This window comes from Argentina silus (genome assembly GCF_951799395.1).
Source record: "Argentina silus genome assembly, chromosome: Y".
In the NCBI taxonomy this organism is placed as follows: Eukaryota; Metazoa; Chordata; class Actinopteri; order Argentiniformes; family Argentinidae; genus Argentina; species Argentina silus.
In genome coordinates, this window is record NC_139654.1 from 3,837,923 (window position 1) to 3,855,000 (window position 17,078).

At 46.1% G+C, this 17,078-nt stretch overlaps 2 protein-coding genes across 2 annotated transcripts in view; one reads left to right on the forward strand and one right to left on the reverse strand.

The window, feature by feature from the left end:
• Positions 1-17,078, forward strand: part of LOC310823733 (uncharacterized protein) — a 566,003-nt gene that overhangs the window by 142,150 nt on the left and 406,775 nt on the right. The gene's annotated exons all lie outside the window — the stretch shown is intronic.
• Positions 11,741-17,078, reverse strand: part of LOC310823724 (glutamate--cysteine ligase regulatory subunit-like) — a gene marked incomplete at both ends in the record, with an annotated part of 10,678 nt that continues 5,340 nt past the window's right edge. Inside the window, 5 exons of the mRNA XM_083696576.1 lie at positions 11,741-11,790; positions 13,562-13,676; positions 14,494-14,705; positions 14,958-15,014; positions 15,319-15,403. Coding sequence (XP_083552702.1) covers positions 11,741-11,790; positions 13,562-13,676; positions 14,494-14,705; positions 14,958-15,014; positions 15,319-15,403 — 519 coding nt within the window. The remainder of the gene's footprint in view (positions 11,791-13,561; positions 13,677-14,493; positions 14,706-14,957; positions 15,015-15,318; positions 15,404-17,078) is intronic.

Genomic DNA, 17,078 nt, shown 5'->3' on the forward strand with positions numbered 1-17,078 from the left:
GAGGGTTAGCGATAGCGTCTGGTCAGAGGGTTATGGGTGAGGCTAGGCTAAGTGTTATCACTAGGAGGGTTAGCGATAGCGTCTGGTCAGAGGGTTATGGGTGAGGCTAGGCTAAGTGTTATCACTAGGAGGGTTAGCGATAGCGTCTGGTCAGAGGGTTATGGGTGAGGCTAGGCTAAGTGTTATCACTAGGAGAGTTAGCGATAGCATCTGGTCAGAGGGTTATGGGTGAGGCTAGGCTACGTGTTATCACTAGGAGGGTTAGCGATAGCGTCTGGTCAGAGGGTTATGGGTGAGGCTAGGCTAAGTGTTATCACTAGGAGGGTTAGCGATAGCGTCTGGTCAGAAGGTTATGGGTGAGGCTAGGCTAAGTGTTATCACTAGGAGGGTTAGCGATAGCGTCTGGTCAGAGGGTTATGGGTGAGGCTAGGCTAAGTGTTATCACTAGGAGAGTTAGCGATAGCGTTGCAGTCAAACTGGACACGCTGCCCATGAGAACCAGATCCTCATCCACACTCCGAGCCATGGACTGATAGTTTCACTGTTGGTATTTGGAGAGTTTGAGGTTTGTTGACTGTGTGTGTTGGTTCATTTGTTGAAACTCACCAGCTCTGTGAGCAAGAACCTGTCCTCTGGAGAATGGAACTACAAACTCACCATGGCAGCCTTCTACGACGCCGAGTTCAGCCAGCCCCTCAACGACTCAGCAGCCGTCCGATTGGACCAGAAGCTCTACCTGTCCCTAAACACCACCGGATTGGACAGCAAGATCGTCATGGTGACTGACGCCTGCTGGGCCACGCCTGAAAGCTCCTCAAATGCTACTGTGCGCTGGGACATCATCAAGGAAGGGTGAGACACACACACACACACACACACACACACACACACACTGTCAGACACATAGTTGGGTACACATTGGCTGCTCTGACACATGTGTCCTGTGTGTCCATGTCCCAGGTGTGCCAACCCTGCCGACAGCACGGTGAACATTCTGACCAACGGTGACTCCTCCGCCACCCGCTTCTCCTTCAGAATGTTCCAGTTCTCTGGCAAATCCTCGGACGTGTTCCTGCACTGCAACATCCACCTGTGTGTGCTGAAGAACGGGAACTGTGCCCCGGTAGGCCAGGAGCCATCACTCCTCACACACACACACACACACACACAGACACAGTGTCCTCTCACTGACTGTCTCTCTCCCACAGACATGTTCCGGGGTGAAGAATAGAAGGAGACGGCGATCTCTGCAGCAGCACAGCCACAGCTTCATCACCATGGCGATGAGCGCCATCAATTAGGTAAGAGTGTGTTAGATAGCTGTTAAACACATCAGCTCACCGCATCATATGATACAGCAGTCTGCAGCTCTGTTACACATGCCCGTCTGAATCCTGGTTGTGTGTGTCGGTCCTCAGGTTGCCTTTGTGTTGAATGAAGTGACACGTTGTCATTCTGGAAGGTGTCCTGTCCAGGACTGTAGCCGCTTGACCTCTGACCCGGAGGCAGTTCTGGAGCCAGGATGTCCCTGACCTTCGCCTGACCCTGACCAAGAGCCGCGTCCTAATAGGGTAGAAGATGTGTGGTCCAATCCGCTCTCTGCTCCATCTAGTGGACAAACCTGTCTGTAAACTGCCTCATCTTTAATACACTGTTTAACAGACTGTGTTTACCATACTGTGTTTAGAAGACCGTGTTTACCCGACCACACTCTCTATCCGTTGTTAAAGGTAGACTCAGCGATATGACGTAACCTGTGAATATTGGCAGAGATCGTTGAAGCCTAAGGCAAGACAATTCCCTCGCCAGCCCGTTTGTCACATGGCCATCTGCCACTGCCGTGCTCGTGCACCAATGGAATCCATCATTAGTGAAACGTCCGTTGCTCGGATGAATCTGAAACATCGCTGAAGTCAACCAACGTCCCGCGGTGACGTCATATCGCTGAGTCTACCTTTAACTGAATCTTATATCGGTGTCTGGGATTTCTGAAGGGATGCTTTTCTGTGTCTGTGTTCTTTGTGTCGATCAATCAGGGTGGGAAATATGTATATGAACATGCAACGCAACAGTGGCCTTCATGTTTGCAGTGAAAGTTTGAGAGTATCGATTGGAAGATGAAGAAATGGATTGACTTTCAAAGAGTAGGAAGTAAAATGCAGAAGGAGACTTTGATTGGATGCTAACTGGTATTGAATGAAGGTTGCTGTTATGATGTGAAGTTTATGATGATGGTGTGAGGGTTGACAAGACATTATTATAATAATAGTAGCTGGTTTAATGTAAGCACTAATCTATCAATCATGGGGGCAGGCAAGTTAAATCCAAACTTGAATTTGCACATTGAATGTCTGAGAATACATACTAAAATATGAAGGAATGTTTGGCATTGAAAGAATATGAACTAAGTAAGAATATTTGGTGTTTAAGAACATTTTAAATTAAGTTTGAGATGTCAAAAGAATGAGGTCACCCGGTAAAAAGGCATCATCAGGAAGAGAATACTATTCCATTGTTTGCTTCGGACAATGAAGATTTAGATTTAAGTAAAAAGGCAAGTGATTGAATGTTTTAATGATAATGCTTAAAAACCTACTGCTAAGAGTAATAGTCTGATATATATATATATATATATATATATATATATATATATATATATGATAACTGTGTGTTAATCAGTAATTCAGAACAGTAAAAGACCGTTCTGACTATATGTGTAACTTTAACAAACATGTGGAAGCCTGTTTGTGTTAAGGTTAGGGTTAGGTTAGGTTAAGGTTAGGTTAAGGTTAGGTTAGGTTAGGGTGGTGTTGTGGTGTTGTGTATCTGAGTTCCCTGAAGCACCCGGCCGGCCAGCAGGCCAAGTGGACCAGCTCAAACTCAAGTCATTTTCTCTTCTCTCTGTTGTCTGTAATAAAGGCTTTATAAAGGGAACTCCTGCTGTCATCTCCATTAATCAAAATGTACTACAGGTTTATTTTACAACAATATGACTTGTTGAACGGACTTTGCAGCAAGGATAGACGTTTGTAATTCCACCTGAGAAAAAAAAAGCTATTCTATTCTACGAGTTCAGGCATATGGGCAAACTACACATGAACGTTACTAACTAGCACAGGCTAACTACACATTAATGTTTCTACTAGCACAGGCTAACTACACATTCATGTTTCTACTAGCACAGGCTAACTACATGTTTCTACTAGCACAGACTAACTACATGTTTCTACTAGCACAGGCTAACTACATGTTTCTACTAGCACAGGCTAACTACATGTTTCTACTAGCACATGCTAACTACATGTTTCTACTAGCACAGGCTAACTACATGTTTCTACTAGCACAGGCTAACTACACATTAATGTTTCTACTAGCACAGGCTAACTACATGTTTCTACTAGCACAGGCTAACTACACATTAATGTTTCTACTAGCACAGACTAACTACATGTTTCTACTAGCACAGACTAACTACATGTTTCTACTAGCACAGACTAACTACATGTTTCTACTAGCACATGCTAACTACACATTAATGTTTCTACTAGCACAGGCTAACTACACATTCATGTTTCTACTAGCACAGGCTAACTACATGTTTCTACTAGCACAGGCTAAGTACACATGAACTAGCCTAGTCCTGGACTAAATCACACATACATAGGGTTAGGTTAGATATATATATAAACATACGGTTAGGGGTTAGGTTTAATGAAAATCATTTGTTGTACTGTTGCTTCTACTCAATCCATGCATCAGAAGCTGATAATCCATGTCTTCTACCAACCATAACCCCATCAGTCATGACATAGATCAGGAGAGACCAGGATGGAGGTCATGGTTAGACTGCAGGAGAGAAAGAAGGAGGCCTGGGCTGTCCTGAATGAGAGGATGGAGCTACAGTCTAACCCAGGGGTGGGCAAACTTTTTGGCTCAGGGGCCACATTGACTTTTAAAATTTGACAGACGGGCCGGGCCAGCACCAGATGCATACATATCAAACATAAAACATATATCAAAAATGATAAACATATCAAACATAAACATAAAAAATACAGGGTTAATACTTACATTTACTTTTAGCGGGAACAGTGTTGTTGATCACCCTTTTTGACCAGTGCATCGAAGTCTGGTGTTAGTTTTGTTGTGGCAATTCTCAGAACAGATCTGAGGTGTTCATCACTCAACTGGGATCTGTGGGGTGCTTTGTTGGTGTTCATCACGCTAAAAGTCTGTTCACGCACATACGTAGAGCCAAACAACATCCTCTGTGCCATCTTTTGGATGTTTGGAAATTTGGCTGCGCTTAATGAAGCATAAAACTCATCCAGTTTAAGAGAGTTGAACTTCTCCTTTAAGACGGTGTCACATTGGAGATCAATCAGTTCCAACTGCAACTCCTGTGGCGCCGTTTCACTCATACTTTCCCCAAACTTAACCAGCGGACATTAGAGTGGTAAAGCAAGTCCTGGTGATCAGCGTCAGTTTCTTCAAGAAACATAATAAACTGACGATGCTGAAGTCCCCTCGCTCGAATAAAGTTAACAAGTTTTACAACTGGCTACACTACGTGGTCAAGCTGCAATACGGATTTACACAGTGCTTCCTGGTGGATTATGCAGTGTAGGAAAATTACCTCCTGCTCAGGGTTGTCCTCTTTCACCCTCTCCTGGATTCTTTTGAGCAGCCCGACGTTTTTTCCAGTCAGATTTGGCGATCCATCTGTGGTAACGTTGGCGAGTGTACTCCAAGGTAGCTTGTGCCTCTTGATGACCCCCAACACGCTGTCATACAAGTCCTCTTTCCGCGTTTTCCCCCTCAGGGATTCCATGGCCAAAAACTCCTCCGTTATCTCAAAATTGTCATTAATCCCTCTGATAAAAATGACAAGCTGAGCGGTGTCCTTTATGTCATTACTTTCGTCCAATGCCAAGGAATATAATGTAAATGACTCCGCTTTTTTGTTTAGCTTGCTAGCTAAGTCTTCGTCAATTAGCTCAACACGGCGAGTCACTGTCCTGCGTGATAAGCTCATTTTTTCAAATTTGTTCTTGCTCTCAGGACACAAGATACCTGCTGTCTCTACCATGCACTCTTTGAGAAACTCCCCTTCTGAGAAAGGCTTGCTGGTCTTTGCTAATTTGAATGCCAGCAAATAACTTGCCTTCGTGCTTGATTCTTGAATGGCAGTTTGTCGGATAAAGGTGTTTTGCTGAGCCTGCAAACTAGCTGCCAACCTCAAAGCGGTAGCTGTCCGTTCTTGCGTTGACTGGTTGTTAGCGTAATTAGCATGTTTGGTGGAAAAGTGACGGCTGATGTTGTATTCCTTTAAAACCGCAACGGTTTCTTGGCAAATAAGACATACAGCCTTTGACCGGACTTAAATGAAAAAGTATTTAGTTTCCCATTCCCTATTAAACACTCGGCACTCACTGTCGACTTTTCTTTTCTTTGGCCCACTCATTGTTGCAGATGGGTTCAGAACAGTAGCAGAGTAATAACAGAGAGTAGCCCGGGCTCCGCAAAATCAACTCAATGTATGACTGCCCCTTAGTGCGCTACCTGGTGGAATGCCAGGCATTACAGGACAAGGTCAAATGAATGCAGTTTAGTAATTTAATTAATATTCAACCCTCAAATCTGTACCAATCTTCGGCGGGCCGTATTAAAAAGACAAACGGGCCGGATGTGGCCCGCAGGCCGTAGTTTGCCCACCCCTGGTCTAACCCTAAACCATGGATGAGACGTCTCTCTGTCAGATATATGGTGAAGTCCTTGTTAACAGCCTTAGATGGGATCATCTCAACTGTTCAAAGAAAAAGGAAATAATGATCATGAAAAACTCTCTGCCACTATTGACATTTAACAGCAGCGCCCTCTGCTGGCAATTAATTCCTCTAGAGCAGGGGTGCCCAACCTTTTTTGACCCAAGATCTACTTTTCAAGTCGCCAACCTCCCGAGATCTACCAGTCCAGTGTCAACATCGCAAACCCACACACATCGTTTCCAGCCTGCAGTAACTAACCTCACAACACTTTTTCTTGTTGTCACACAACCACTAGACATCACATCACAAACCCTCCCTCTCTCAAACACACACACAGACAAATTCCTCTCACACAGTTGCCAGTTTGCATAGTGTGCTGTAGCACAAACCCGCTCTCTCTCTCACACACACACACACACACGCCAATCTGCATGATGTGCAATAGCCATAACTGACCTTAATATGAACCAAACAGAAAAATAAACCAGATACAAAACAGGTAGATCTCTGTGTTACGACTCCAGATGAAAACTCGTCTACGTCTAGGGGCGGTAGAGGAGTCGCAACAAAAAGGTAGTACATCAGACTTATTGTAGGAATTAAACAACCACAAACCACAATTCAACTATGTACAGTTATTTGTTTCCTCAGGGAAAACACAACACAAGACACACGCCAAGGAGAAAAGGGAACTTTTTTTGAGCGGTGCCAAAGCAAAGAAATCATAAACAAAAGTGATGTCCTAAACTAGTGCAATAGTAAGCTATACTATCAGGGCTATGCTAAAGTGCTATGCTACACTAGACTAGAACATACATGGGGCGGCACCCACTCCTAACCTGGTGAATTGTAACAGAGGTGAGCCTACGTGTTGGAAATGTAAACCCATGGGTCTCTTACCTATTCACCTTACCCCTATGGCGTACAATTAACAGACAGACAAATTATGAGAAAAACAATAAGTAAACAATGACGTAAATATAACAAAAGAAAACTAGATGTAAACAAGTACGTTGGAGGTTTCGATCAACCAGGCAACAGTGAGTCGACAGCAAACACAAGACTACGGTGAAAATGGGTTGACTCCCGAGGGGAAGTCCAGCGGAGCTTTTAAAGGACACGGACAGCCCTCTGATTGGTCAGGAACAGTGATGACTGATGGGGACGAATGGCCAATTGCTGACGGACACCTGAGTGACAGGGTAAGGGAAAAACAGAAGGAAACACAAAACACAACAAGGAAACGCACATGTAGGAGTGGGAACGTAACACTCTGAGTTTGAAAAAAGGAAATCACTTCCTACCTTAGTGGGAGACCTGACACTGGGAGGAGGAGGCTAGCTTCTCGTAGTCAGGAGTGTAGGAGCTGGTTGCAAGGCGTGTGTGCTCAGCATCATTCTCCTCCAAGTGAGCACGGAAAAGCCTTCTCTGCAGACTCCTGGCCCGAACTGAACACACAATCTTCATTGCAATATCCATCACTTCTTTCATATTTGAAATCTTTCCACACAACGCTTGCTGGTGAATTATACAATGATAATTCAGGATATCTGGGAAAGATTCACTTTCTTTGCAATGAACCCACTGGTGCGGCCCATCATAGCAGGCGCCCCATCAGTTGTGATGGAGATCAGCTTGAAGAGCGGCAGTTTTGTCTCGCTAACAAATCCCATGAAAGCATTAAACATATCCTCACCTCTGGTGTGTCCTTTTAATGGCAAAATGGTGAGTAGCTCTTCCTTGGCGCTCATGTCTTCAAAAACCATCCTGATGAAAACACACAATTGTGCCACATCCACCATATCAGTCGACTCGTCAAATTGGAGGGAAAAGCACTCACGCGTCAATATCCTTCCTCAGTTGCTCCTCCACATCCACAGCCATTCCCTCACATCGCCTTGTAGTCGTATTGCGGGAGAGTTGCACTTCTTTAATGGCCTTCACGATCTCGGTTTTATTTTTAAAGTCGTCAAAAAGGCTATCCGCTGCCTCGAGAAAGGCTTCCTTCACAATATCGCTGTCTTTGAATGGCTTCTTGTGTTTAGCAAGGACGTGACTGACGCGATAGGAAGCAATAGTTGCGGCCTTACCCTGGGTCTTCGGTTTGGTGAAGATTGACTGCCGTGCTGCAAGCTGTGCTTTCAAATCCCGCACTTTTGTGGTGCGTAAAGGCGTTTTTGCAGGGAAATCCCTCTCGTAGCTCCCGGGTACCGTTTTAAAATGCCGCTCCAGATTCCCTTTCTTTGCCAACGCCACCGTTGCATTGCAGATCAAACAAACAGGCTTTGAATGAGAATAAACACAAAAATAATCTTCCTCCCATTCAGGGTGAAAATGGTAGGTCTTGGCTCGTTTCCCCTCAGACATGTTAAAGTTTAGGAGTGCGTAACCGCTCTGATCGCTAGCTGCTAGCTACTGTTGACAGCTGTCAACTTACTATCATGCATGTCTCGCGCTACAGTAGGTTAAACGTGACCTACTTTTTTTTTTTTTGTGGACGTGTTTAAGAGACTGATAGGGTGCGCAGGCAAGGACTCATGATAGGCTGTAGTGTACATTTAATACAAAATATAACACACACACACACACACACAAAACAAAACATATCCAACGACGCATAACTACAACAAAACAAAACAGTTTACAGTTACACATAAAAAAGACTTTTTTTTTTTCATTTTTTCCTACACCCCTCGTGATCGACTTGGGATCAGGCCGGGGTCTACCAGTAGACCGCGATCGACTGGTTGGGCACTCCTGCTCTAGAGCAGCGGTCCTCAACCTTTTTTGCACCACGGACCAGTTTCATGCAAGACTATTTTTCCACGGACCACGGAAAGAATCACGCGCATAACAAAACACAATAAAGTGCATATTATATAATTTAATTATTCATTTAATTATTACATTTATAATGTAAAAGTGACTCAACTCACCATAATACAGAATCAGTGGGAGCACTGAGCTTGTTTCCCTGCAACGAGACGGTCCCATCTAGGGGTGATGGGAGACAGTGACACCCGAAGTGTCCTTACCGGCAGGCATGATCAACTCTTCACCAATAGTGAAGGGCTTCTTAGCCTTGGCAATGCGGTTAGCCACTAAGAATGATGCTCTCAGTGCAGACACATTTGATGATGTGGTGGCCTTCAATAATTGCTTCTGTCCTTCGTGTTCATGTTTTTTTATTTAAAAAAAACACCAAAGACTTGTCTTTTAATGCAGGGTGCTTGGTCTCTACGTGGCGAAGCAGTTTTGAAGGCTTCATGGCCTCGTTGGATAGCCGGTCGCCACATATTATACAGAGCGGGCTTGGGGCATGTCAATCACCTGTTGCGATGAACCCGTAATTTAAGTAGGACTCTTAGGTATTTTCTTTTAAATGCAGCTTTCTTTTTTTTTTGGCAGTCTAGGAGTCTTCTGCTGTCTCATCATAGAGTCTTTCCCCCTTTTCAAAGAATCTCTCCAGCAATGTTTGTTTTTTACTCATTTTTGCTGGGTTAGCTTGTGGGCTTCATTTATCGGTGCATGGAAAAAAAACTGCGACTGAGAAGTGTGGAAAAGTGGCACAGATGGAAGTGGTCATTTTTCAAACACCCTGCAGACTGCGATAGTCAATAAAATGGAAATAAAATACAAATTAAAATGTTTTTATTCTTTCTGTGCGGCCCGGTACCAAATGATCCACGGCCGAAACTGGTCCGCGGCCCGGTAATTGGGGACTCCTGCTCTAGATTACTGCAAGGAGACAGAGAACGTCCCAGGGTTCGGGTTAGGGTTGGGGTTATGATTAGGGTTTGGGTCAGGTTCAGGGTCAGGGTTAGAGTTAGAGTTAGGGTTAGAGTCAGGGTCAGGGTCAGGGTCAGGGTTAGAGTTAGAGTTAGGGTTAGAGTCAGGGTCAGGGTTAAGATTCAAGATTCAAGATTCAAAGTGTTTATTATCATATGCACAGTAGAAAACATGTTTCCCTGTACAATGAAATTCTTGCTTTGCTGTCCGCAGAATGCCAACCAATGTAAAATATACAATACTAAAGAATATACAATATATACTAAACAAATGTACAAGACAGCAAAATTTAAGGCATAAAATAAAATAGCAGCAATAATAATAATAAAACAGTGCAAATGTAGCAGTGCAATTATGCAAACTGGAAAATTCAGTTATTTGAGGTAGTAAGGTTATATTAATCTCCTATGGGTTGTTTAGGAGCCTGATGGCAGTGGGAAAGAAGGAGTTCTTCAGTCTGGTGGTCCTGCATTTAACACTTCTGTACCTCCGGCCTGAGGGTAGAAGTGTGAACAGTCCGTGCTGGGGGTGGGTGGGGTCCTTGAGGATGGAGGCGGCTCTCCTGTGGACTCTGCGGTGGTAGATGCTCTGCAGAGAGGGCAGTGGAGTCCTGGTGATTTTCTCAGCGTCTCCTAGGCCTGTCTGCACATTTGGGTTGTCATGACGTTGCTAAGGGAAGTGTTAACACTGGAAAGAAAACGTCCCCTTTGGTTCACACTAATGTTCTATTACACTAATGTTCTATTATACTAACGTTCTATTACACTAATGTTCTATTATACTAATGTTCTATTACACTAATGTTCTATTATACTAACGTTCTATTATACTAATGTTCTATTACACTAATGTTCTATTACACTGTTCTATTACACTAATGTTCTATTACACTAATGTTCTATTATACTAACGTTCTATTACACTAATGTTCTATTACACTGTTCTATTAAACTAATGTTCTGTTACACTAATGTTCTATTACACTAATGTTCTATTACACTGTTCTATTAAACTAATGTTCTTTTACACTAATGTTCTATTACCCCTGGATACGATCTAGTGTGCCTAGAAACGAAACTCACTAACTTACCATGTTGTCAAACATGTTGGCACCGAACAGTCCCATAGAAATACATTCCTAACCCTAACAGTTCCATAGAAATACATTCCTAACCCTAACAGTTCCATAGAAATACATTCCTATCCCTAACAGTCCCATAGAAATACATTCCTAACCCTAACAGTCCCATAGAAATACATTCCTAACCCTAACAGTCCCATAGAAATACATTCCTATCCCTAACAGTCCCATAGAAATACATTCCTATCCCTAACAGTCCCATAGAAATACATTCCTATCCCTAACAGTCCCATAGAAATACATTGGAACATTTAAAAATGCATTTTGTTTTCACGCTGCTGAAACAATCCGGAGTGCCAGATGTGTGAAAGGTTCAACCACTGAAGAGGAAATCTTCTCACATGGTTCTGCTTTCCTCCATTGGCCTCATGTGTTGTGCTGTCGACAGTCGACCAACAGATGGCGCCATGCAGCGTGTTTCTGCTCTCTGTCAGTCGCTGGAAAACTGATGGAACAGATTTAATCCACCATCAACTCCATAAGCATTACATACATGACATCACATTACATACATGTGACTTAGCTACTAACCGTAGCTAAGTCTTTCAACTTAACCAAGGTGTCGTCCGCGCTACGCTAACCAGGCTAACCAAGGCTACACGATGCTATGCTAAGGCTACACTACACTATGCTAGCCTCGACTACACCAGACTATGCTATGCTACGCTACGCTACCCGGGTGGCGTGGACCGGGTAGCCCTTGGCCTTGATGATGCCGCAGCTCTTGACGATGATGGCGTAGCGCAGGACCCAGCGGAGGCGCCACGCCACGCCGACGCCGCGTCACAGCGGTCGCGGTCGGGGTCGCCGTGGGACGCCGTTGCTAACGCCGCGCTCTCACGGAGCGCCTCCTGGAAGCCCGCCGACGTGATGAGCTCTGGAAGACGACAGAGAGACAGACAGGTTAGAGAAAGACAGGTTAGGGGGAGAGAGACAGGTCAAAGACAGACAGACAGCTCAGAGGGAGAGGGGGGAGGGAGAGAGAGAGAGACAGGTTAGAGGGGAGACAGACATGTCAAAGACAGACAGATAGACAGACGGGTCAGAGAGAGAGAGACAGCGCCTCCTGGAAGCCCGCCGCCGAGATAAGCTCTGGAAGGAGAGAGAGAGAGAGAGAGAGACAGGTAACACTTACCTCGAGTTGTAGATAAGTATGCTATGTTAGGACCAGTGACTAGGCTCGTAGGGAGCAGTAGTAGTTAAAACAGTAATAATAGCAAAATAATAATCAGACACACCACAGACCATCAAGTAAGTTTTAAATGCCGGCTTGTTTATACACATTTGTAGAAAAAGTTAGAAGTAGAAAATTGGTACCATAAGACAGTTTACATTACACATACATACATTGAATACTGAAAACAATTGCATCTAAATGCAAATGGGTCAATAATAAACCTCTTCTTTAAGGAATATCAAGAAAAACAAAGTCTCTCAGTTCAAGAAAATATTTCTAAAGTGAAGTCTCGGTTAAAGTTTCTTTTAAAGTTCTATTTGGTTTCTAATTTCAATAGTTAACTATTTTAAGTTCAATGGCTATCTTACTTTTCCATAAGATTATTCTGTCTAAGTATCATTAAGATCTTTTAAATCTTCATTAAATCAATATTTTCACTAGGCCTATTTAGAATCAAGTATCAAGTATTAATCTCCTATTTTAGCAATATAAACCAGTGAGCTACTATGTTTAGCGAGTTCAGAAACAAAATCAAAATCAGTTTGGCATTAGCATGAAACCAGTAGGATAACAATAATACCATCAAACATCAATTAAAACATTCACCATTCAACATTAACATCAAGGCTATGAACGTATAGTGAATAACTATCAAGTATCAAGTTAAATGCTAATCAATCTTTTCAGGCAACAATGCAATTCAATCATAGACCGTATGCAACGGTCAACGAATTCAACCTTGCTAGCAACCAGGCGAAACAGTCCAGCGAATGCCACGTGCGAACTTAGTTTTCATTGAGTCCACGCTTACCGCAAATTAAAGTCCAAACGAATCCTCTTGCAACGAAATAACGAAGGCTTTACACAGTCCTACCGCAAATCCGATGAAAGAGTCCTTGTTCTTCTCCAGAATGTAGATGAATCTTGTGGATGCAACGTGATGATGATCCGATGGTTCTTCTCAAAAATGTAGGAGGCTCGCCAGCGGGAGCGTGGCTCCGGATAATACACGGTTTTACTCTCTTATATAATGTCTAAATAAACCACAGTCTACCTTTGCAGACAGAATACAACATAAAACACTTTCAAATCAAAGAAAATAAACGTTTTCACTCGGTTTTGCTGTTATTTTGCTCACTGGTTAGTTCCACTAGCTTTCGCTCAACTTGCTTCGTCTCTGACTAGCATTCTCAATGAAAAAGGAAGTTGCAACCAGCCATTCTGATTGGCTGACTAGTTTAAGTGACAAAACTTCCTGTAAAAATCAATATTGAAACGAATTATTTTTAATCCTATTTATTAGACTAAATCATGGACTTTTATTTCTAATGTCAGAATATTTATTCAGAAATATTTTTACTGTTATTTATTCAAGTATCTGTTTATGGCTATTTTAACCTAGGTTACAGACAGGTTAGAGGGAGAGACAGACATGGAAAGAGAGGGAGAGAGAGAGAGAGACAGGTTAGAGGGAGAGACAGACATGGAAAGAGAGGGAGGGAGAGAGAGAGACAGGTCAGAGAGAGACAGACAGCTCAGATGAAGAGGGTGGTTAGGTTAGAGGGGGGACAGACAGGTCAGAGAGAGACAGACAGCTCAGGGACAGAGAGAGAGAAAGAGAGACAGACAGACAGACACCCCCAGACAAATTGATCACAGACAGACAGATCACAGACAGACACCCACCTTTGGGGTCGTTGTGGGTCAGTAGCTGGACCCCCGCCTGCTTGGCATATGCCGTCAGATCGGGGGGCATCACACAACAGGACGCCAGGTTGACCTGGTTGCTGATGGGCTTCACCTTGGATACGGGAGAGAGAGAGACAGGTCAGAGAGACAGACAGGTCAGGGACAGAGAGACAGACAGGCCATCAGATCGGGGGGCATCACAGAACAGGACGCCAGGTTGACCTGGTTACTGGTGGGCTTCACCTTGGATACGGAAGAGAGAGAGACAGGTCAGGGAGAGACAGACAGGTCAGGGACAGAGAGACATACAGGCCATCAGATCGGGGGGCATCACACAACAGGACGCCAGGTTGACCTGATTACTGGTGGTCTTCACCTTGGATACGGGGGAGAGAGAGAGAGAGAGAGAGAGAGACAGGTCAGGGACAGACAGACAGGTCAGGGACAGAGAGAGAGAGACAGACAGACAGACACTGTTAACTGCTTGGTTGGGACAGAGAGAGAGAGACAGGACAGGGACAGAGAGAAAGAGAGAGAGAGAAAGAGAGACAGACAGTTGGCATACGCACTCAGTTTGACCTGGTTACTGGTGGGGTTTCACCTTGGACATGGAGAGAGAGACAGACAGGTCAGGGAGAGACAGATACCCCCAGCACAGGACAGACAGACAGACAGTTCAGAGACAGAGACAGACACCCACCTGGGCCCAGTCGTAGCGCTCCTCCAGGAGGCCCTTGTCCAGGACAGACAGACAGATCAGACAGACAGACACCCACCTGGTCCCAGTCGTACAACTCCTCCAGGAGGCCCTTGTCCAGGACAGACAGACAGGTCAGGGATAGAGCGAGAGAGAGAGAGAGACAGACAGACAGACACACACACCGTCCAGGACAAACAGACAGGCCAGAGAAAGACAGACAGACACCCACCTGGGCCCAGTTGTGCAGCTCCTCCAGGAGGCCCTTGTCCAGGTCCGACGTCCCGATGGCGACCACCTTCCCGGACGCCACCAGCGTTTCCAAGAAAACCCATGCCGGCTGCAGGTCCGAGAGGGTCTGGGGGGCGTGGTCGGCCCCCGGGGGGGGGGGGGCGGGCGCCAGGATGACCGAGTCGAGTTGGGAGAGGGCGAGAGTGAGACAGGCTGTTGGGGGGGAGGGAGACAGGTTAGGGAGAGAAAGACAGGTTAGAGGTCCGAGAGGGTCTGGGTGTGGGGGGGGGGGGGGGATGTTGTCCTCCTGGTCGACAGGGCGAGGGTGAGACAGGCTGTGGAGGGGAGAGACAAACAGGTAAAGAGAGAGACAGACAGGCAGACAGCCAGCCAGCCAGCCAAACAAACAGACAGACAAGCAGACAGCCAAACAGGCAGACAGACAGACAAACAGGCAGGACTCACCCATGTCGACAGCCTGCCTGATGGACGACTGGTCCGACTCGCACAGGAACAGCTTGACTGCAACGACAACGTTAGCGTGGGTTAGCCTAGGTTAGCCTGTGTTAGCATGTGCTGGTGTCATTTGTTAGCCTGTGTTAACGTGTGGTCGCGTCGTGTGTAATCATGGGCTGGTATCGTTTGTTAGCCCTGGGTTAGCGTGTGTTATCGTGGTGCGTGTGAGCCGGTGTTAGCATGCACTAGCATTTATTAGCATGTGTTATCGTGGTGTGTGTTAGCGTGCGTGAGCCTGTCTTAGCCTGCGTTAACCTGTCTTACCCTGCATTAGCGTAGCGTTAGCCTGCGTTAGCTTGTCGTAGCGTACCAGACACCTTCAGCTCCTCCCTCTCCTCCGGTGTGATGGTGGCCTCGGCCGCCTGGGGGGTGGAGCAGTCCAGGACGTCAGACTCCTGGAGAGACAGACAGGTTAGAGACAGACAGGTTAGAGAAAGACAGGTGAGAGAGAGACAGGTAAACAGACAGACAGGTTAGAGAGAGAGAGACAGACAGGTCAGAGAGAGAGAGAGACAGACAGGCGTGATGGTGGCCTCGGCCGCCTGGAGGGTGGAGCAGTCCAGGACGTCAGACTCCTGGAGAGACAGACAGGTCAGAGAGAGAGACACAGGTAAACAGACAGACAGGTTAGAGAGAGAGAGACAAGTTAGAGACAGACAGACAGAGAGACAGACAGGCGTGATGGCCTCGGCCGCGTGGGGGGTGGAACAGTCTAGGACGTCAGACTCCTGGAGAGACAGACAGGTCTGAGAGACAGACAGGTTCAGGACAGACAGATTACAGAAAGACAGCCAGGCGTGCCTGGGAGGGGGGAGCAGTCCAGGTTAGAGACAGACCAGACTAGTCGAACTAGAGAGAGGGAGAGAAAGAGAGAGAGATTAGCTGACCTCAGCAGAACCTCCCTCCCTCCCTGTTCAACCCTCCCCCCCAAACCTGCCTCCCCCCCGTCTCCCTGACTGTGTGTGTGTCTGTGTGAGTGTGTCTGTGTATGTCTGTGTGAGTGTGTGTATGTCTGTGTGAGTGTGTGAGTGTGTGTGTGTGTGTCTGTGTGTATGTGAGTGTGTGTGTGTCTTCCTCTCTCTCTCCCTGTCTCAGGAGCACCCACCCACACACACACACACACACACACACACACACACACGTTGTCACTTGACTCACTAAACATTGACGCCTCTGGGCATGTGTGTGTATGTGTGAGTGTCTGTGTGAGTGTGTGTCTGTCTGTGTGAGTGTGCGTATGTGTGAGTGTGTGTGTGTGTCTCCCTCTCTCTCTCCCTGTCTCAGGAGCACCCACCCACACACACACACACACACGTTGTCACTTGACTCACTAAACATTGACGCCTCTGGGCATGTGTGTGTGTCTGTGTGTGTCTGTGTGAGTGAGTGTGTGTGTGAGTGTGTGTGTGTGTGTGTCTGTGTGTTGTGATGGCCCAGCCGGTGAGCAGTGCCTCACAGAGACACCTGGTGGCCACAAGGGGGAGGCAAAGGCAGCCATGGGGTGTCGTGCTGGATGGGAGGTACTATCCCAGTTCTATGTCCTGGAGACTCCGCCACCAATCAGATGACTCAGCTCACCGCTCACAGGTGCGCTGAGTCAGCTCGGCGATCCTGAGGCCTTTTAAACTCCCCAGGACAAGCTGAAGACAGACTGGCTGGAGGAACGAGTCGAGACCAGACACCCGCTAAGCCAGTCTCATAAGCCAAACGGGAGAGAAAGCCTGGAAGACGGAGAGGAACCCCCCAACCGACCGGAGGAAGAGGTCAGTGAAAGGGACCCGATATCCCACTAACTTTGGCCTGTCTCTCTCTCTCTCTCTCTGACGACAAGAAGAACCCGGCGGAGCGCCGTAGCGCCAACCCGGTGAAGATTTGAGTTGCCTTTCGCCTCTCCCTTTTCCCCGCACCTTAGAAATAAAACCCTACGTTGATTTCACCGCAACCCCTGTTTCCGCCTGTTTCTATTCTCATTGGTTGACCCACTGTTGCGCCTGTCGACCAGGCTCCCACAGTGTGTGTGTGTGTGAGTGAGTGTGTGTGTCTGTGTGAGTGTGTCTGTCTATCTGTGTG